The sequence below is a fragment of the Stegastes partitus genome, unplaced genomic scaffold (genome assembly GCF_000690725.1).
Source record: "Stegastes partitus isolate 25-593 unplaced genomic scaffold, Stegastes_partitus-1.0.2 Scaffold712, whole genome shotgun sequence".
Classification (NCBI taxonomy): Eukaryota; Metazoa; Chordata; class Actinopteri; family Pomacentridae; genus Stegastes; species Stegastes partitus.
The window spans coordinates 1420-24541 of record NW_007578443.1 but is presented as its reverse complement, the minus strand read 5'-3'; the positions used below and the strand labels follow the sequence as shown (position 1 = coordinate 24541).

The 23122-nt window shown below is 41.5% G+C and overlaps 1 protein-coding gene across 1 annotated transcript in view; it reads right to left on the bottom strand.

Annotated features, from left to right (window-relative positions):
- Positions 1–22869, bottom strand: part of csmd2 (CUB and Sushi multiple domains 2) — a gene marked incomplete at its 5' end in the record, with an annotated part of 113610 nt that extends 90741 nt beyond the window's left edge. Inside the window, 15 exons of the mRNA XM_008291065.1 lie at positions 964–1155; positions 1286–1442; positions 1563–1732; positions 3163–3351; positions 4146–4361; positions 4879–4995; positions 5584–5772; positions 6536–6723; positions 8435–8573; positions 10881–11075; positions 13555–13690; positions 13937–14127; positions 15637–15819; positions 20727–20839; positions 22766–22869. Coding sequence (XP_008289287.1) covers positions 964–1155; positions 1286–1442; positions 1563–1732; positions 3163–3351; positions 4146–4361; positions 4879–4995; positions 5584–5772; positions 6536–6723; positions 8435–8573; positions 10881–11075; positions 13555–13690; positions 13937–14127; positions 15637–15819; positions 20727–20839; positions 22766–22869 — 2479 coding nt within the window. The remainder of the gene's footprint in view (positions 1–963; positions 1156–1285; positions 1443–1562; positions 1733–3162; positions 3352–4145; positions 4362–4878; positions 4996–5583; positions 5773–6535; positions 6724–8434; positions 8574–10880; positions 11076–13554; positions 13691–13936; positions 14128–15636; positions 15820–20726; positions 20840–22765) is intronic.
- Positions 22870–23122: the final 253 nt, after the last annotated feature.

The window sequence follows — 23122 nt, the reverse complement described above, 5'->3', positions numbered from 1 at the left end:
AAAGGGGGAATTTGCAATCATGATGCAATATGCATGCGAAAAGCTAAATAGAGCACCGTCATTTTCGATGAGATAATGCACTGAATAAGGTGCTGGGAACGCAACCAAATGGATGCCCCAAAATAGCAGAGCTGAAACAAACCACGGCGCTTCTCTAAACCTGAACTGGTATATTCACATTGTTATTAGGATGAGGAACTGGGTCAGACATCAGCTAAAAAAACTAAAGCTGGTTCGGATTAGCAGCGTGCCAAAAGGTAACAAAAAAAAAAGCCTGCATATAAATACTGTGATACATTATGACACAACGTAATGCAACTTTATGTAACCTGGAATATTTGCCTTTTTTTAACATAGTAAAATGCAACATGTAGCAATGCAAGGAAATTAACATAAGCTTACATGACACTAGACAACTTAACAACACACATAAGGTAGCTGCTGTCACATACTGCACCTAAATACAAGCACATGACCTGAGTCATTTCTGTGATAGTTTCAGCTACTAGTTAGTTGAAAGACTATTCATAAAATATACAAGGTTGTAAAATTTGATTAGCTGTTTTTTTCCCCCTTTCATTCAGCTACCAACACTGTAACAGTTAGCTGGAGCATTCAAGTGCAGCTTAAATGTTGATGCCTTATAAATAACCTAATTCCCTAAAAGGTAACTAATAATAAACCACTTTGCTTATATAAAATGCATTTTTCCTTTTAATTTCTGCATTTTAACTTGTCAAAGGTATGTTTACATAGTGGTAATAACAGGTGTACTCAAGACTTAAAGGATCTGCCACTGGACAAAACACATCAAGATGTTACAAAGGTTATAAAAATAAATAAATAAAAGAACTTACATGACATCTTTACCAGAAAATCTGCACTCTAATGGGAAATATACCAACAGGTCTGTGCACCAGCATGAACACACTGTGAAAGCCAATTAAGAAGCATGTAACTCACCAACACACAGTGGAAGAGGGCTGTCCCATGCCCTCCTTTCCCCTCTTAGGCAGGTGAGCACCTCGGGGCCTTTCAGGGTGTAGCCTGGGTCGCAGCTATACGACACAGTGCTCCCTGCAAAATGACCCTTGTCCTCCCGTTTGTAGCCGAACTGGGGAACACCTGGGTCCTCGCACTTCACCAGCTCAAAGCCTTGAAGGGAGAGTAAAAGGGGAAAAGGTTTTTATGCAGCAAATGAAACAGTTGGAAACTGGATAAAGCATATACAAACTATAATGAAATGTTAGGATTAAATGTATGCAAGAGAGGCAGCGCTACTCACTAGTGAAGTGCAGTTCGAAACCTTTACTGGTGTTATCTGCATTGCTGATGAACTCGAGCCACATGGCGCTGGAGGTGGAGTTCAGGGTTGTGTCTAGCAGCTCGTTGCCCGTAAACACCCCCAGCAGACGAGCCTTATTGCTGCTGCCATCAAAGACCTGGAAGGGAGAAGAAACAGATAGCGAGTGGGAGGAAGAATGTGAATTAAGATGATCAGGTACGCTAACAAGGCTGCGAGCGCACACGGGGGGAGGATGCAACTCCCACCACCCCCTCACTTTGAGTATGTCATCCTCCTCCAGTCTGAAGTCCCGCGCTCGCAGCTGAATGCCTTTGCCGGGCTGCGTCTGGATGGAGTAGATGCATTCGTGGTTGTTGCCGTAGTAACCGGGGTAGTTGGGCGAGAGCAGCACCCCTTGCATGCCGGTCACGGATGAGCCACATTCAGCTAGAAAAAAAGAGAGGCAGCAGAGATACAGACAGAAAGAGAGAGAGAGAGAGGGGGAGAGAGGGAGAAGGTGGTGGTGTTGGAGAGAGCAGAGGACATGTCAATCGCTATATGCTTGAAACTCAGAGTGTATTTATTCATGCCGTCATGCAAAGGAAGATGGGAGAGGTGATGGGGAGAGGAATATGGTCACTGACTATACCTGAATGTTGAGTGGCACATCACCATAATCACACTGCAATCTGAATATGATTAACAGTAATTTCAGCTCTATTTGAAAATTGCCTTTTCTGAGTCACATCAGGGAAAAAGTGAAAAAAAAAAAGAAGAAAAAAAAAAAGGGAGGGGGACACAAAGTTTTCTGTAGAGAAATAGCTGGCAGAATTTAAATGGCCACAAACGTACCCCGACTTTTAAATTTGTGAATGCGGCGAGGTAAGATAAGGTAAGGAGATAGGGCTGTCTTGGAGGCATACGGAGAAGTATCAAGTTTCTGAAATGCGGCAGAATATGATAGAAGTATGAAAATATCAAACTGTGTCTTCGCTGTCATGCTTCAAAAAGCGGGATTTATCTAGAGGCAAAAAAAAAAAAAGGACCAAGCAGCTTAGAGCTACAGACAACTAAACATGAGCAAAAAGTAATAAGTTTTTTGTCAGGAAATTGATTGACCTACTTTACACATACCTAAACACTCAAAACAAACATTTGAAAACGAATCAGATACTATCTGCGAGGATAAAGAAAATAAATGTGGCTCAACCAAAATTGCATTTATTAAAGTGTAATTACTTGTTTCCAATCGAGCGGAAAATCATAACGATCTAGAAATTACTTTCTGAGTTTCAAAACAAAACTAAATGCACAAGTGATAAAGGTGTCCTGTGATAGGTCCATATTCCACATGCAGTTACATTTTATTGGTGTTTTTAGTTCATTAAAAAGGACAAACACAACTAGGTCAATGATTGCCACGGTCTGTGATTTGCCTATCATTAGGACACAATTTATTTTCATATCAACACATAAATATAGCTCTTAAGGTTTGTTGCACCATCGAACCAACATGCCGAGCCAAATATTTGACCCGTCATGTTCGCCATGCATTAACAAGCAACATCAGTGATTAACATATTTCAGCTTTATAATGTCATCCTCATTAGAACTGCTGCACTATATAATTTAGACAAAGTCCAAAAAACGGCTGTTTCTGGGAAGCCTTCCAATAAACAGACAAAATGTGGGTGTGCGGATGGTGGATGATAATGAGGAGAATTGAAAGGGAAAAGCCTCGTCTTCCAACATGACTGACAGTTTTGTACATTTCCTAATTTGTGGATTTATGTGAAGGGGCTAGTGTGCTGGCATGGAGTTGGAAGGGGATTAGAGGGGAGGTGACAAAAGCCAAAATAAAGCATGTGACCACCTACCAACACACCTTGGCAGAGGGGAGCTCCACACCCGCCTCCTGCCCCCTAAACACACAACCCTCGCTGGACCCTCCAGTCGGTAACCTGGGAAACAGGAAAAGATGAGGGCATCGCCCACTCCGTACTGCAGACCCTTTCTGGTGCTGTAGGGTGGGATTCCTGGATCCTCGCACGGCTCCAGATCATACTCTGAAAAAAATAGAGAGAAAAGGTGTGACTGCACGGCATTAGCATTTTATTACACGTAAGATGTCACGCTGTTGTTGTTAAACTGTCTGTGATGAGCAGACGTGTAAAAGTGTAAATTGAACAAAATAGGACTTCATTCATGCTTTGAAAGGTAAAGAAATGCCTCAGGAGATAAAAAAAAGGAGAGTAAACCTTCCTAAATATGACAAATCGCTTTTAAATCCAAGTTCACATCAAAGCATCAAAGGACCAAATGTTGTTGATTAAAACTATAAAAGCAGAGCCTTCAAGGGGACTCTGCAAGGTATGAAACCATTTCAAAGATTCAATCTTGCATCCATTCAGTCACTGCTGAGATAGGTGATATTTTGTATTTTAAACAGCCAATAACAGTTCATTAGATTCTGTTGATGTTTGTTTTTCTTAGTCTTTGTGTTCTTAGCGGTTTCTTTAGTGTCGTTGGTCTTTATTGATTTAAAACAAATTAGTTCTCTTGATGCTGTTCATCATATTATTTAGTCTTAAGTGCAAATAATCACATTATTCCATGAGACATAGTCCTTATCCACGGTATCCTCCTCTACTACTTCAATGTGCACCGCTGTTTGGGTCAATAACTTTTTGATACAGACCCAGGTTATTAAAGCATCCATAATTCTTCACTCTCAACTACTTCATGTTCTAAACTTTCTCTCCGTTTCTTCTAAATGATCGACATGGCTCAGCACTGAGACCAACTCTCTCTGTCTCTGTTTTTCTCCCTCAGTGTTGCGAATGCTTAATTTTATTCTCACCAGAGAAAGTGATGTTGAATCCCTCGTACGAAACGGAGAAGTCAGACAGAAAACGGATCTGCGCCGTGTAGTTTCCGAACAGGCCCGCGCTGAGAGGCGGAGGCAACGTGGAGCCTGTCAGCCTCCACAGCGGCTGAGAGAAGCTGCCGTTCTCTGTCACCAGTAAATGGTCGTGCGGGCTCTCGAGATGGAAAGTGTGGAAGGTGAACTGGACACCTGCAAGAGAGAGAAACAAACATGCAGTCCTGAATTCACTTGTTTGCACTTATTTAAATTTTAAAAAATCAACTTTGCATTAGTTAACTGAAAGTCTCAGGCCAGTAATACGAAGCGTATCTTCAAATAAAATATGTTTGCAAGTTAGAATTTGTAATTAAGCATTTTATATTCACTGAAGTCTTTGGATTCATGTAAAACACAATGTTCACACAGGTTCATGATGCATGACACATCAATCCCCTCTCTTCCTGTCCGACTACTTATCAAACATCCACACTGAGTTCGCATTTTCAAATCAGGCTGTGTCAATTTGATGTGAGCCATCGACCAAAGGTGACATGACTGGAGAGTCATCCCATGGCACCGTAGCCCTAGGCCAGCCTCTCAGCAGTCCAGTCTTACAAAGACAGCTTGTTCGGCAAAATAAAAAAGGCCACTCAGTAGGGGGAAATGACATTGCAAGGGAAATTGAATTTGACTGCTGCATGTGTTGACACGGAATTTTTCTGCTAACCTTTGCCATGGGAGGTCTCGATTATCCATGTACAATTCAGGTTATGCGGATAAAAGTCTGGGAAGCCGGGAGACAAAATGGTGCCGACGTTGCCCTGGATGTAACCTCCGCACAATGCTGGCGAGACGGGGCGAATGGAAACAGTGGAAGACGGATGAAAAGAGAGAGAAATGAGAGGAGAGCAGAGAGGTAAAAAAATCAGAGAGCACATGAAGACAGAAATAAAAATTTCCTGCAAAAACTGCAAAAACTTGTCTGTGCATTTACAATGCGGTGAAATGCATTTTACAGGAGGTGCCCTTCAAGATGGCATAAAAAGGAGAGAGCGGTATTATCAATACCATTACAGAGTGGGCAGAAATCGATACAGTCCTTAAATATAAAAGCATTTACAGATGAGGAATAAGGGAAACATCAAAGGGTAAGCTTATTGCCATACATATAAAATTTTCTGATGAAACGAAGCAGAAACTTTTAAAGTCTAAAACAAGAGTCACTGAGAGAATCATCTTCTATGGATTTTATGATAACTCAGAAATATATAGCAATTTAAATGTGATGCAATATGAAGCAAAGTGCTCAAAACGATTTCTCATGTTTCATCTGTAACAACACATAACAATGAATTTAGCTTTAATCCCATTTACGAGTAGGAGAAATCTGGCAGGCGACTATTCATTTCTAGGTCAATATTACGGAACGTACCATCGCAGCTAGGCAGGGGGCGACTCCACTGGAAATTGGGTTCACATTCTAAAGGCTCTGTGTCGCTAAGTGTGTACCCTGCTTCACAGCTAAATGTCACCAAAGCGCCCACGTAGAAGTCGTTGCCGTGTCGCTGCCCATTGACGGGTATACCGGGATCCACGCAGTGATCTGATTGCAGCTGCAGGGCTGCAGAGAGGGGGGACAGCGGAGAGAGAAATAAAGCGTCAACGGCGTGTGATCAAACCTCAAAATCCACCTGCTTGCAGTGTAATTAGGTTTACATCACGCCGTTATGAACAGGTGAAGCGGAGGTCAGGAAATGTAAAAGGCGGCTTTCTTTCATAACGCAATCCTGATAAATAATTCACCTTTTTCAACAGGAATGAACAAACAAGAAGTTTCAGAGCTCTTTTCCACTCTACCTTGTATAGTTTCTGGTGAAGTAGTACTCGTGGTGAATTATTTAAGCCTTGCAGAGATTTACCAACGGAGAAGATACAAAAGGTTACCAGCGTGTACCACACAGGTAGAAATGACTGTGCGCTGAATTGCACGTGTGAAGACTGGTTTGTGGGAAAACAGTGTGCGGGCACGTGAATGTGACGGGGTAAATAATAATATAACTTTGAGCTGTGCAATATGTGTCAAGGCAGGAATATCTGACAGAATAATCTTGACCCATTTACTTCCTAATTATAGGTGATCTAATAAGTACAGCTTCATTGTGAAATTGACAGCCCGCTGTGATCTTATTTACAGCCAAGTCTGAATAGCTTTCACAAACACACTGCGCAGTGAGCAACGGTTTTGGCTGTCTCGGATTTTTGCCTGCCTGCATGTAATAGATTAATTTCTATTAGAGTCTGTGAAGAACGGCTGAATGAATCATGTTTCTTAGGATGTACGTTTTCACTTCCAGTCGTCGAGTTGACAAGCTCCGAGCCCTTACTTTCGTAGCGTATGCGGAAGCCGATGTCCGAGTGGCTCTTGTCAGTGGAGAAGAGGAGGTACAGGAAGTTGGAGGTGCTGATGAGGAACTGGGGAACCTGGGTGCCCTGGTAGCTACCAATGAGAGGTGAAGAAGGAAAACGGCCATCGCGCACCTCGAGGACGTCGTAGTTGACCTCAGTGCGAAACCTGAAAACAAGATATGATGATTATTATGTTAAATAAGCTCGCGGGCCTACATAACTAAATGACTGAATAAATATGCTTTAAATAAACGTGAGTTAGCTTGTCTGACTTGTCGCTGTATTTTTTTGGTCTTCCATGCCTTTATTTGAAAGTGTAATGAAGAGGGGGGCAGGAAAGTAGGGGAGAAGAATGGGGGAAGGACCTGCAGCAAAGTGTCATGAGCCGGATTCGAACTCACTACCACTCCGTCGGGGACTTCAGCCCATGTACCTGGGACGCCAGCTCAGCCAAGTGAGCTACCGCGGCGCCCCTGACTGTTCAATTTCAAAGGAAATATTCAACATATTCAATTGTGAGTTAGGTTTACAACATGGCAGATGCAAAGCTGGACCACAAACCAGACAGCAGGCAACTGCCTTGGGGCTCCAGACCGTCAATTAATAGCTTCATATTCACTGTGTGTTCTGCTCATTTGCTAGAAATTAAGCAGCACGAAAGCAGAATGTTAAATGAAATGATGAGGGTCTTAAGGCAAGTTTGGGATTATTGCCTGTTGTACAGAGCGGCCTGTGTTATTAAATGGAAAATCAAAACACCTTCCGTGTTCCAAAAATACATTTGTGCTCAATGAAATTATTATTTTTTTTAAAAAAAAGGGGTCAATAGTGGTCAACAGCTCATTTTTGTGCTGGAGGTTAATCAGCTTTTGGGTAGATCAGCATAATTCAAAATTACTTCAAGGAAAAGAAAAAGAAAATTAAAAAATCAACTCCTTAAGCACGTAGACAACCAACAATCTGCCAATATAAAGATCCCCCAAACATATATTAATATGTTGTTGGTGTTTGGCAGCCATTAGAGACATGACAGCTGCACTTTATGCAAATTAAAGAAAAGTGATTGATGCTTGAGATTTGCGCAATCCCGAGACAGTTGACTTTGGTGAGTGCATATATGTGTAGCATGTATACGTGTGTGTGTGTGTGTGTGTGTGTGTGTGCGCGCGTGCTTCTGTCTTTGTTGCCAGAGCCATTTCATCTTCAAAGCCATGAATAAATTGCTTAGTTTCAGAACCATGTCATCTAAATGAAGCGGTTTGTGATATTTTATTGATGTTACATAAAAATTAAAGAGCAACAAACATTTATGCTGTATTCATTTTGCATGGCGTGCCATGGTGGCGGGGACGCGGATGAGACGGCTTTGCAAGGGATGAGCCTTAGTGAAACACTAATGTAGCGTTTGATCCAACAACCATCCGTCTCTCTCTCTCTCTCTCTCAAACATCAAGACAAATTACCTCCTTCCCCATCTCTACGGTCCCACTTGACAGACCATCTCCACTTACGTACGGACGTGTGTTTACACACTCGCGGATCTGCTGCGGTTTCTTTGTGTGCGCGTGTAAATTGTAAGGATATCTGTGGATAATTAAGGAGGTGGGTATCGAATGAATGGATCAAGCACTTCCTAAAGAAGCTAATAAATAAAACATTGTGTTATCCTAGTTGGGGTACATGCTAATGTGCATTAGATCTACTGCATTACCTTCAGCAAAGAAACTCAGTGGAGGAGATTAAAGAAGAGTTTAGAATAGACGTGGAGTTATGACAATATGTTGAAATTGCGAGAAGACAAATCCAAACTTGTTCTGAGAAAATGAAACAAATCCAAAAAGGTTGGCACGACAGCCGTTGCGATCCGCCTTACTCACTTGTCGAAGATAATCTTGATGGGGTAGCCTGGAGGAGCCTCAATGATCCACTCACAGTTAAGGGCCTCCTTATATAGTTCTGGCCAGCCAGGGGAGAGGATGATCCCACTGGGAGCCTTCAGATCCCCTCCACATGGGGCTACCAGAGAGAGAGAGAGAGAGAAGAAACGGAAGGAAAAGGGAGCAGATAGAGATTGAATTATGCATGTCTTTCCGAGAAGATGTATGACAATGCTCATAGATGATCCCATGCATCAGCTGGGGCTCATCCCATTTCTTTTACTGCCAGAGTCTATCTAATGTAAACTGGTGACAGCTCACTTCAAGGTTAACCATTCCTCCTAGGAACATGCTTGTCACTTTGCTCGTTGTCTGTGTGCACGAGACCATACATTATGTATCCACGTGTGTGCATATTATTCTTCCTGTGTTCTGTGTCGTTGTTTTAAATGTATCATCAAACCCCCCCGTACAAAGATGCTGCTGTCAAACCCGTATCAAAAAGAGAAAACCGAACATGTTTGATCGATAGCACAAAAGACACTCGAGCACATCGACCTCTCTCCTGTACCCTCATCTCTGTTACAGATCACTTTGCCGTGCATCTCTTTAACTGCCTATCCTTAACCAGAACACACAGGCACAGTGGAGGGCTTCGTTACAGTGCCAGCTCCTCGCTCCCTTTGAAGTGGAATGATTTAATCAGCCAACTCAGCATACTGAAGGACATCTATAAAACGCATTACACTACAAACGCAGGGGTATGATAGATGGTCCCAGAGGAATACAAAGCTGCGGTGGCACACAGGGGGAAGTGACATGTTTTAATAATGGCTTCCCCCTTGTGTATCATGGATAGAGAACCTGATTAGGCCCCATAGAGCTCGAGCCATGTCTGCACTTAAAGTGCTCTGCTGCTGGTGTCTAAAAACCTAAGCTGCTAAATGGCAGCCTTTATCAAAGCACTGTAAGCTATACTGGACTTTTTTTGGTTTGCTGGAAATAGTTTGTAGAATATTGAGTCATGAAGGGGTAAACTGACTGTTCAGCAATCTTTACTTAAGTACAGTATTTCTGTTGCATCAAATACTTCAAAAAACACAGCCTCTGGATCATCATCCCACCTAAACTCAGATCTCAGTTGCCCTTGACACAAAATTAATTAAATTTGCATCAATTGCAAATTACAAATCAATTTTCAGATTAATTTCTGGAGCAACTTTCCAATCAAAGATGATATATTCCAATTTTGTATTATCTTTTATGTATTATTCTATATTATATTATTCTATGTATTATCTTTATATACTTCTATGTACGGGCCTCCAGTAGCTCAACCAGATAAGACGGCGTCCCGTGAACAAGGACTCTAGTCCCCGATGCAGCGGTCATGAGTTCGAGTCTGGCCCTTTGCTGCAGGTCTCTCCCCATTCTTCTAGGTCTGCAAGGTGACTTGGTGGTTAGCACCGTCACCTCGCAGCTAGAAGATCTCTGGTTCGCGTCCATGGAGTTTGCATGTTCTCTCCAGGTTCTCCTCCCACCGTCCAAAAATACGTTAATTGGTGATTCTAAATTGTCCATAAGTGTGAATGTGAGAGTGCTTGGTTGTCTATCTCTAAGTGTAGCCCTGTGATAGACTGGTCCAGGGTGTTCCCTGCATTCACCCTGAGTCAGCTGGGATAGGATATATGTTTTTAGTTCTAAAGTTCCAAAAAAAATCTGTGCTTAAATTCTCTGCATTCAATGCGGTAGGGTCTGAATTTTTCTGAGCTACGAAGTATATGTTGATTTCAACATAAACATAACTGCTGAGTAAGAGAGAGAGAAGAAATGAATAAATTTAACCCAACTTCTTCTTGTTTATGATTATTACTAAAAACAGTCACTGACTGTGAGGATGCTGCTTTTTTCCTCACTTTTTTCAGCACCCATGGCGTGACCAGCACTATAGCCCTGCCTCATGCCACCCGAAGCAAAAAATGCTGTGTCATTCTGATTATCTGATTGATAAAAACTGACTTTTAGGTTCTATCCTTGTGAAACATGCAAGAATCCGAGGCAGGGAAGCAATTTGTTTCAGTATCAAAAGATAGATCACGGATTTATCTGATCTCACACAGGTACAATATATATATAGGGGGTTGGGGGGGTCTGTGCCCCGAGGCTCACATTTCCCTTATCAATCACATTTCATGTACGAGCTCATTCTCCGATATGGTTACCAGGTTATTAAAGAAAAGAGCAGAAAAGAGCTCATAATCTAACCCCTCATGCTGTCCCTGGAGCTGTATGTTGTTGTCTGTAAGGGTTTTTTTTTTGTCATTTCCCCCACAATTAGTCACCACAGGCCAATGTTATTGTTTCTCTTTTTTTAGTTACAACATTAATTTTCTTCCATGTTCTGCTATTATCATCAGACTTCTGTCACAACCGCTCCCTCACCCACCTTCACAGCGAGGCACAGCGTTGTCCCACACCACGTTGCCATCCTTGAGGATGCAGGAGATGGTCTGGGAGCCGTGGGTCTTGACAAAGCCCTCCTCGCACAGGAATGAGATGGAACTGCCGAGTTGAAGGCTCTCACCGAAGCGCTTCCCATTAACCGGCACACCAGGGTCTGGGCACTCATTGTGGCGAAAAGCTTTTGGAAAATGCAGAGAGGAAACGAGGTAAGTGTGGAGGACGAGATAAAGGTGTGAGGTGGTTGAATTAAAAGTGAAATCAAAGCTGGATTCAACTCAGTAGCCAGTTTAAAACAAAAACAAAACAACACAAAACTGCTTTCTACTGTCTTTCACATAATGTAACATTGCAAGCGTTTCTTTTATAATTCCTTAAAAAAAAAAAACACACACACATTCTTTTTATGATTAAAAAAAAAAAAAAAAAGAAATTAGGCAACATCACAATAAGAACAAAAACCTGTAATTCTTTTACGATTAATTGTAGTCACACTTTTTTTTTCAAGGATGCTAATTTCCATTGAGATTCTAAAATAAGTACCCAAGTTTCAAAAACAAAACTTTTCTTTTTTCTCTCTACTGTCAGCATTTAGCGAAGCCAGCATGTAACGAGAAGAAATTTGTTTCACTTAGTCACATTGATTCACTCTTGCTGCAGTAATTCTAGAGGGTGGGCAGCCACCAGCGTATGCAGATCATCAGTGCCAGATGACATTGCCGAAATGATTCGTGGAGTAAACAAACGTGGAAAATTGTTTCCATACTTCCTCGGAACTTTATCAATCAGGCCCTCTCGATGAAAATTTCAAGCGGGAACCGGTTAGGAAGAGCGCGAAGAAACGCAGCCGCGCAAGAAGAGTCATAACCCTGGAACGAGTCATGTAAACAAATACATCACCTGCGCCACTATCTCTCTCACTTACTCTCTGGCGCTCACTCTTGTACACACAAGCAGGTAGGTGACACATGTAGGTGTTGATGAATCCCTCTCCTGTATCCATTGGACCCAAACAGGGTGCCAGCTACACATCATCCATCACAAATATCTTATTTATTAGCGTGCCAGAAATCGCTTCAATACAGTTTGGCATGTCCTTAATTAACATGAATGATGGAAGTTGTGCGTTCAGCCCTACAACCTCCTAAAAACTGTCCTGCAGTTAGATGACACTGTTCTCAGGAACTAACCGTCATCTTCAATTAACCGCTCCTGACATTCATTCACCACGCTTGCATTGGTTATTTATTTATTCATCCAACTTGCTAATGAATGCATTAGCCGCCATGTGTTGTCCACATTGTGGCTTAACAAAGGCACCTGGGCTTGGTTGATGGCATGTCTGCAAATGAGCTCGAGCCAGGGCCCCGAAAGCATTGTGGGTAGTTTGATTTTTGCAGCTACAGGGGAAGTTGAAGCATTTGGAGCAGCAGTATACTGTGAGCAGCTAGCGTAGCATGCTGGATTTAATGAGCATACAAACAAAAAAATAGTAAAAGATTATCACTGTGTTAGAGATTTTACTTTCCTAAATCATGTAGTGTAGAATTAGGAACAACCACTACAATTGCAATAACAATAATACTAACATGACTACCATTATTATCCCTGTGACTATGGGATGGGCATCTTTGAACATCAGTAAATGTAAAATAATCCTCCTGTGGAACAGACTTGTGAACATGTCATGGAAAAATCTGCAACTCCAACAATCTGCATCTGCATCCCAGGATTAGTTAGTTCAGCCTCAGCTGGCTTCAGGAGACGGTAACCTTGTTGTGGCAGATTGCATTCATCGAATTCTGGACAGAAATAAATGTATTTGTTTGCAATATAATTGTTATTTGTAAGAAGTTATCCTCTTATCTGACAAGTGTTTCACCGTTGTTACAGAACTCTTGCCGTAACAATTGGTAGCTGTGCTAACTTCTTCAACAAATACTTCTGGAATGCTCTCAAGCGAATTAATGCAAGTCTCCCTATTAAATATTCCTATATAATAATATGAATTGCAAAAAATAACATTTTATTGTCTGCATTAAAGCGAGTCTCCCAACAGCACCTAAGGGTTAGACGCTCAGTGAAGGGATGTTTATTTTGGGATGTGGAAGAATGCAAAAGAATAAAAAAAAAAAAAACAGGCTCATTACACAATAGAGCATGTGCAATGAATGCAATAATCCTGCTACCAAACCCTCACGGTACTGTATATCTATGAAATGGGTTTACCAGTATGCAGCCAATGTGTACCGCATCAGAGTATAAAACCCATGTGGAATTTCCTTAGAAGTCAGCAGCTACCCAGAATAGAATATAATGAGCACTGCCGCAATGTATCTGTCAGGTAAGGATGCTACATCTCTGTTTGGGTTTTATTTAGATGTCAAGTCTCTATTTAGACAATAAAGACAGGGGGTTTTGTCATTTTTTTTCCCCCCTCTCTTCCGTGTGAGTGTATAAGCAATGTGTTGCTGATGTGTGGAACAATTTATGCAGTCTGTGGGAGACAGGCACAAAGATATGGCAGATGATTCATGAGGCCAATCGTATGCACGGGCACAAACACACACACACACACACTTTCTGTACACATGCACGGGCTGCTGTGATACGCCGTAAAGACTTCTCTTTATCTCCTTTGAAGCAACAATCACACGTACTTGTAAATGTGATGTTAAAGCCTCTGTCGGTGTAGGTGTGGTCGGTCAGGAACTCCAATCGGGCCACGTGGGCACTTGTTGTTATGGGAGGAGGCAGGGCGTCACCAGAGAAGGTACCCAGGATGGGAGATTCAGCCTGACAAAGACAGATAGAGATGTTCTTATGAGACCAAAGGTAGGAGCTAAAAAAAAAAAAGGAGAAAAAGCTCCCACAGAGAAGTATAGAAACACAATGACTAGCAAGTCCAACGATGGTGGCAGAAAGGTTGTTTAGCTTGTACACTTAATTATACAGGCTGATTTTCCTACCGACGGGGAAAAAAAAAAAAACGACTGATCGACAGGTTATAACTGAGGGCAGCATGTTATAATTATACACAACCTTTCCCCCGTCCTTGATGGAAAGGAAGTCAAACTGTTTCTCCATGCTGAGGTCGTTGAAGGCCAGGTTGATTCTGCTCTCAGGATTGGTGATGATGAGCCACACACAGTGCATGTTGTTTCCGTACTCCTGAGGGTAGTTTGGAGACAGCAGCACCCCGGATGGAGTGGTAAAGTTGAAGAAGCAGGAAACTATAGGGGCGATAAAGAGAAACAGACAAAGGGAGTGAGAGAGAGGAAGAAGCACAAGAAGGTAACATAAAAATGAGACTTGTTTAGGAGCCTGAAAACACGGGGCAAATTCCATTTACTTTTGCTGACTACGAGACAATACGATTTGATTCATTTTATTGAATCTGTAGAAATCCACCTCAAGAACCACGAACGGTAGACATCCATGAGATCAGAGAGGAAATCGTATTTCAAAAGACACCGCTATAACCATCAATTTGTTGTCTTGTAGCATAAGCACATAAACAATGACAGCAACCTTAGGCACACAAGGGGCTCAAAGGAAATGGAAAGGGGGAAAAAAAAAAGAGATCCATCAATTTCTCAACTTGCCAGTCGAGGCATTCTAGATTATTTTGAACAAGATAGGGGTGATTTACCGAGAGAGACACTGGCTACACGTGTCACCTTAAGTGGCAGGAGGATCAAAATAAAAACAACATTAAGTAAGCCATAAAGAATGAATAAAATAAGTATAAAACAGAATAAAAATCTAAACAAGAGAAATCATTACTCAGCCCATCATTAACTACTATGAAGAGTCTCATGTGGCCCCTATTGCCCCAGTAAATGTCATTATAGGACAACAGCACTGGTCCTTGTTTTGGGGCAGATGTATTCCACAGGTTATACTTTTTTTTTTTTTTTATTGTGGTGTGGGAACGCTAAGTAGGCATATGCGAGGAAAACAAGCCCTTTGAAAATGACACATTTCCTTCAAGAGACATCTACATCTGATGGGACAATGTGACCACTCCTGGGCTATCAAGGGTTATTTTCTCCCAATTCCGAAAGCATCAGTGGTTCTGGAGATGCCTAATTTTGGGGAAAAAAAAGGAAGATAAGCTGTATTTACTTGGATACAGAAGAGATATAAATAGATGCATTAACTATGGGACCTGCTAACAGAGAACTGGGCATTGGAAAACTGTACATTTAGGAAAGTATGTCATCTTATTTACATTGTTGGCTACAGTGACAGAGACAAGCATGCTGCATTATCTCCACATGACTAAAACAGTTTGTTAAATGGTAACCAAATAAACATTGTTTCCCTGTATTATGTAGCCAAAATGACTTTTGTGCCAGCAAGCGCTCTGTTATTCAGCTCAGTGATGTTTATCTAGATACTGCAGCTTTTTGTCCACCCTATTGTCTTATCAATAATAGAACAGCGGGCATTATCTGCATGGTCAGCTCTCTTTCCCTTTCCCCCCCCTCACCCTCCAACTCTCTCGCTTTCTGCATTTGTCTTTCATGGCGTTAATTAGCTAATAATCCCTCCTATTGTTTCAAAATCCACAGCCTTTGCAAGGCAAACTGTAAGGATAATCTGGCCATTTATTATGCACCACCCTCCCCCCGCACTCATCAGAACCAGCATACATATTTATACGCCCATGTTACACTCATGCACGTGTGCACACCGAGTGTGTCGAATCAAACGGCATTAGCCTTCTGAGAGCTTACAAACACAGCTGGGTTTCTTCGCCGACCACTGGTTGTTCTTCTGACAGGTGATGTTCTTCTTCCCCACCAGCTCAAAGGCAGGCAGACACTCAAAGTAGAGTCTGTCTCCGTGACGAAAGCCTGTCCCCTCGCGTTTGCCATAAGCTGGGATTCCAGGATCTCCACAGCTGCCTTGGTCAATTTCTGCGCGGGCACAAGTAAACACATTTGGCAGAATGCTCAGCATGCAAAAGATTTATGATAACAAATTATTATGTCAAGCAGCGAAACATGAATTTGGGTTGTACACTCTACAGCTACATATGAATAAGTGATATGAAGATGACAAATCTCATATTAAATGTTAAACCAAACAAGTCATTTGTTTCCGACCAAAGTGAGCATAGCTGGTTAACATAAAGTTACTGAACAGAACAGAAAAGCTCCCCTTAAACCCTGCTGATTTTCAAATTTGCATTCTTTATTTCTGTGTGTGTGTGTGTGTGTGTGTGTGTGTGTGTGTGCTTTCATTTTTGCTGACTGAGAAGCCTGCGAGGATGGCGCATTCTTGTGCATTAGTATAGACAGCAAAAAATAACTCCCTAATCATTCAAACCAACACAGTTCTGAAGCCAACTCTCAACAGAACCACAGAACGAGCTGAATCCCAGCCTCGGTCCCTAGAAAGATAAATTCTGAACCTGCGGGAAACACTGAAGGGCACATTGTGAGGAGAACTCCACATTATATCTGCATCTACACTTAATGTAAAAGTGTTATTACGGGAAGCATACTTTCTCTTTTTTTTTTTTTTTTTACTGCCAAGTAGATCAATACAGACTTAATCTCTTCAGTACAGGCCAGAATTTTTTTGACCTTGCTTGACAAAAAAAAAAAAACAGACCACATGGACATGGTAAGCCACTATCAAAGTGAAAACAGTGCTTCACAATAACAACATTGTGTTATTTACCTCCTGGATTTTGTTAGCTCATTAAAAATGATAAGAGAGCATCAGTATCACTGAAGAAATAGATTCAGTACCTGTTTAAAATTCCTCTTGTATTTTTTTTTTCTACTTGTTCCCACAGCTTGGTTCTTCACTTTTTTATTTTTCTCAAAGCTATTTCATCGTTCATATTTACCATATTGTGTTCATCATCATAGTGAGAAATACACTTTTACGGCCACTGTTACTGTATGAAATAACTAGAAGAGCACTTAGAGACAACAGCCCTCCATCAAGGCCAGTACTTAATTTTTAAGAAAGCAATCTGGATCCACTTCTCATAGTTTTTTTTTGTGTGTAATCACATTTACAGACAAACAAACGGCAGTGAAAACATACCTCCGCCTCGACGAGGAATGATTCCCTGAACCTTGACGCACAGTTGCAGAGAATATAGAAAGCTATTGACCTTTGTTTATTTCAACAGATACCATCTGACCATCTACCCTAGTGAGGAGTGAGTCAGGTACTAATGTGCACCTGGACTGATCTGTAACATCTTTATTAAAAGATAGAAACAGATACAAAATAAATAAATAAATAACAGTGGGAGTCCACAGTGTTCTGGAGTCCTAGAAGCAAACAAAGTCTCTGAATCCTTTAGCGAAGAGGGAATGGATATAAAAGAAATAATATTCTAAGAATGACTCAGTAAAAAGTGTGATCTTTTACACGTCATAACATTATAATCAGCATCATTTTCCGCAACTGTCACACATTTAATTTCGTTCGCCACTACATATTTTATACTCTTTATCCTCCCAAAACATTGCGCACTAAAGTTGCCAATCTCTCATTTGTTTCCCTCTCCTCCTCCGTCCTACTGCAAATACACCCCCCTCCTCTCGCAGTTTGACTAATGTCCTCACTAGTGTTGGAAGCTGACGCGAGCACTTTCCGACTCGTGCGCAAACACACCTCCATGACCACCCTTCTTCCTTAAAACCACACATGCCAATTTCATTATCGCAAGATTTATGCAGCTCCCTTTCATTCACTCATTCTTCTCTCTACTTTTCGGAGGGTGAAGACTGCAGATGGGAATGCTGAGGCATCCTATTGAGGCATCTGGAAGGGGGGGGAACACAGAGAGCGAATAAGCTCATCCATCCAGGAAATGATGGCAGGGCCTAATACGATTTTAAATCGCACCAGGGGTGATGCTGGGTATAAATCCATACTCAGCCCTAATGATGATCATCATTTAGAACACATATTTAGAGCTCACTGCTGTTTGGATGTATGGCTGTCCTGAGGCAGCCTCATTCACAAGACAACTCATTGATCTTACGTGGAAGTCACCTTTAAAAGGAGGGAATGCTGAAAGCGAGTTTTGAGGAGAGCCTGAGAGAGAATCAAGGGGAAAATGAACCAAGAGAATGAGTAACATCCTGCAGAGACCGGATCTGAGCGAACAATCTGACTATAAGACAGAAACAAGAATACGCACATACTAATGCAAATGCATGAAAATCACACACACACACACAATCAAGCGCTAAAAGGCTTCTGAGATAAGACTACGCTGCCTCATGGGTCCCTACGATAAGAACTTCTGGGAAAATGAAGGTAATAAATAAGAGCCCTTTGAAGTGTGCATGTACATGATTGTGTACACATGTTTCATTGATTGAGTCCCTTGTTGTACATGCGTTTGTGTATTTATGTGTATGTTGTGAATAAGGCGGTTTCTTATACACAATACGTGCACAGAGGCAGGAGTGAATAAAACGGCAGTGGATCCTGATGATTAAGGGAACAGATGTCAGGGCATATTTATTGGCCTTCTCTGTTTGACACTCCAAAATAATCCAAGCACTGTAATGGACTCAAATTATTGTCAACAACTGCACTGCAATCTCCCAAGGCCCTGGATGACAAAGGGGCTTTATTAGTCAAGTTTATTGGTATAACCCAGGATTGCATACAATGTTTCAAAGGGCTTTACAAACTCACTGTTGCACTGCTAAATCAAAACTATTTTAAGTGTATACACCACGTGGATTTGATTTAAAAGTGGATGATCTTATAGTCACTGTGCGCTAAAGCAAAAATCTAAAGTATCAGCACATCCTATCAATAGGTAGTTAACAGATGTGACACAAATATTCAGCTTTCAATCATCAGTTCTGAAACCTTCACTCAAGACAAAAAGACAAACCGTCGTGCCCTCGATTTGAGCTACAGTCTCGGTGAATCGCTTTGCAGGATAAACAAATCAAAATGTTTCAAGTCAAACACCCTCAGTGTCAGCACACAGCACTGCAGTGGTAGAGTCTAGACCGGCTCATTTGCATTAATACCGATTTAGTTTGCAAGTATTGCATCGTCAGAAAGACCGGGGGCCGCCGCACGAGCGTGTGCAACCCACAGCCGAATAAATGGGTAAGGTGGGAGTGTGTGTACTGGTATGACTGTGTTTTGCAATTACACTTGATGATCAGGCTTAAAATACAAGTAATTGAGAATGCAAATTAGATTTTGGGTGCTCCAATCTGGGAGGTGAAGTGGTTCAAAGCGTTTCTTCCCCTTCATTAAGTAGAACTCATTGTTTTAATTACACTTTGGTTCAGCCTGCTGCTCCACTTTCTCTGTTATTTTTGCTGATGAAAAATAAGCATCTGTGGGCTAGGGAGAAGACTCGCTGTGCTTCTGAGAGGCAAACAGCAGAGTTAACTAGAAGAGGAACCCTGGCAAACACCCCATACTCACATGCATACACACTGGGAAGCAGAACGCACGCAGGAAACTCACACTGCCACTCCTCGTATCTCATCTCCGCGCACACACACACACATGCACATTTCTTCATTTGTTAAAGCGCTCACACTTGTGCACTTAAACACGCAGACGTATAATTACAAACACGGAGTCGCATCAGTATTTGCCAGTAGGATAAATGCGTCAACTATCAGTGAATGAATGGCTCGCTGGCTGTGTTTCACCAGTTTATTTACCAAAATAAGTGCTTTTATTGTACTGACTCATTAGCGTTAAATGCAAAAAAGATAACACAAATAATGAACCCAAAAGCATAATTTGTGCATAGCTGTAATGGAACCAGCAATCTGCGGTTTCATTCACTGGTACTTCTTCAATTCTCAGTGTCATACAGTGTACAAAACTACTCACCCGAAGTGATCCAGTGTGGCTTTTTTTTTTTTTAAAGAGATCACTTAGGCCTGTTTTGCATTTAAAGTCTTTGTAATCTGTTGTTGTCGCTGTAACATGCCATGTGGCAGATGGAGGTCGCACAGCCTTAAGCGCGGTGCCTGTTATGTTATGATGCTAATAAATTCATCACAGAAGTCTTAAATGAGGCAGACGCAGTATCTCTAATCTCTGTGTTTTTTGAAAATTAACTCTGAAAGATTCATGTTGGGAACTACACCAGCATTACAGTCAACTGGGTGTTCTGCTACAACCTTGTCCCAACATTCCTACCAGCTTAAACTATTCTTATTTTTGTAGGAAACATATTTTCTCAGTGAAAGGTAAGCCCTTAGACTTAAGTTTCATTTCGGTTTTCACTCACTGTTCGGTTAGCTTTAGAGGAATATCTCACTTTTACCAGAGTGATGAGTACCGCCCTATCTAAAATATGATTGGTTGAATGAATACGTCACACATGTAATCCAGCAGGAAAAAAAAAAGTAATTGCAGATGCAGTTTAGTTATACAGAAATGCAATTTTTTGAGCTACATGGTTGGTTAGAACTCATGATGTGAGCAGTAAGTCACAAAGCAAAAGGATAAATAACAACAACACAAACACATTTATATCTATTTAAGGTTGTCAAAGGAGTTACGCTAAATTGGACTTCTAACTTTAAGGCATCTAGACCATGTTGGCATTTTCTAATTGGCTGTTTTGGTGTCTCTGCACAACAATGAGGCACTGAGCAGTAATGTAAATTAAAAACCTCTCAAAAAGCAACTTTACATGGAATGATGCATAAGGTAGAGATAACATTATCTCTTTTTTTTATGCTACTTGAGCGTCAAGTCAGCTGGGTAACTCAATCAACAACTCATTTTAGAATGCAGCTCAGAGCCAAAACATCCTACTGACTGAAAACCAAACTGTGAGGAGCATCTTTACCTTCATAGGAAACCTTGAAGCCCAAGGAGCCGCTGGTGTCATCTGTTTTGAAGTTGAGCCACATCTGGTGACTGGTGCTCACCACGAGGTCTGGAGTAGTGGTACCAGACAGGCTACAGAAACAAGACAAGTTGTCAGAGTTCTTGAAAAAAAAACAAACTTTAAAGTTTCTTTTGAATTCCACTGTATGTATGATCTAAATATAGTGTGTCAGCAGCAGAGCATGTCAAATGTGAAACTCAGCATCTGCACATACTGAGCAGTGAACCTGGCGTCACTTTAATTGCAAAAAAACACAGTTTCTACTGCACCACAAAACAAATGAAATGCATCTGCAAGCAGCAAAAACAATACCTGAAGTTGCATATTAAACGATCTGATTATTCTCATCATAGAAAAAGTACTTTAAAACTGTTGTGAGCGATTCCAGCCTGAGAAACTTATTTTTTTAAATCCTAACTCCTTAATTCAACAGCTGGGGACACGAAAGTGGAAAATGAAGGCGAGATCAGTCAATGCCACAGAAGTAATTTAATCCTATTTGAATAGTAATTCCACCCAACTCTAATTAGGAAGTGTATGGCTGCAGACTAAGTGATTAAGGGTTCTAATTTTAGTGACGGAACATGGAGAATAGTGGGAGTAGCAGTGGTGTCTGGATGAGTCGGGCTCATGTTGTCGTCCTTTCTTGCAGTCTTTAGGTAAGTCTCTGTGAACCTCTATGCACATGAGGAAGGAACAATAACAAATGTATTGTATCCGAGGAAGTACCAAGGAAGCATGCGGGTTTTAGGATACCCTCACGTTCTCATTTTGCTGTTTTGGAGGTATTTTTCTGTCAACCGTCTTGCTTATCACTTCGATATCTGACAGGTCTGTGGTTTGAATAACTGCCATCTAACATGAAGCCAAACATGGCCTAGTTAAGTAATGCTTATGAGACTCATGTTGTTCCCACCGTTATAGGAAAAACAGCAACTGTTGTGGCGTATTTACACACTACCCGACTGAGGACAATGTCTTTCAAGTGAACAAAAACGGGATTTGATTGGTTGTGACTCAGTGCCTATTAACCACCATATTTATGGCTGTGCTGCAGTGAGGTTACTCGCCCCTGACCTTAAAGTTACAAAAATAATTCCCTGCACCTCACACATGCCTGCCTGCACTACCGATTCACAAAAATATAGTCCTGAGTTTAACAGTGCTGATAGCAGCAGTATATTCTCTGCTCCTAAATTGTTCTGGTTTGTTTTGTGTGCAGGAGGACCAAATTACTCACTCTACTTTCATACCATAAAGAAGTCCATAAGGGGAAAGGCAATTCTTAATTGGACAGATTAAGCCATTTTCAGTGTTTGTGTTCTGGTTAAATGTTTGCGTGTATGTGCGACTACACAACAAAACATTAAAGCGAGGAAGATCTTCTCACGTCAGCGAACCTATCTCCCATTTATCTCCAACCTCCTCCTCCCGCCTCCCATCCCAGCAAGGCAGCTTCGCATAAAAATTGATCTATAAAAACTTTATTAAGGTGGTAAATTTCAGCACAATTAATAACAACATCCTGTGAATTGTTATGGAGCATCTGCTAGTGCAAACTCCATTAGGGGGCATCAATATGCAGTTTGCAATGCTGCGCCACATGGCTGTGATCTTGTTTTTAACAGTGAAAGGAAAGATGATTGACAATGTAGTGCCACATCTATTTTTCATGCACTACTGCATCAGGTGGTGATGAAATGAAAGAGAAACTGTATAACGAAGGGGGAAAAAAAAAGGCTGGAGGGGGAAAGGGAAGAGAGAGAGAGAGAGGAGTGCTGCCGGGTGAAGGGAAGTGGAGGCGGAGAAAAGGCAAATGTCCCACAAAGAAGAAAGGTGAAGGGGAAAGAGAAAGTAAAAAGACAGAATATGATTACAGGGGACACGACTGGCAAAACTGAAAATGACTGCTAGCCAAAAGAAGTTACAGAACAAAGGCGAGATTAAAGGCAAAAAAAAGCCCCCCAAAAAACATGGAGGTCAACGGAGTCACTCACACGTGGAATATGGTCTTCTGGTCTCCCACCACCTCGCCGTCTCCCACCGTCAGCGTGTCATAGCCTCGCTCCAGGTCAAAATCCTCAAATGTCAGCTTGATCACCTAGACGACAGCGGGGACATCACCAAGACAACCGTAAACGACAGATGCTCGAATGCTCCTGAAACCAGGTGCAGAGAGGAGACCTCTTCCCATCTGTGACTTTGCAACCCTCTGCCCGTCAATAAATCATCCATCATGTGCATTTGAATATTTGCAGGGCACATTTTAATTCACACGTACAGCATGTATGAGCTATGTGTATTGCATATAAAACACATTGTGATATAGGAAATGCTCAAACACCTTTTACATT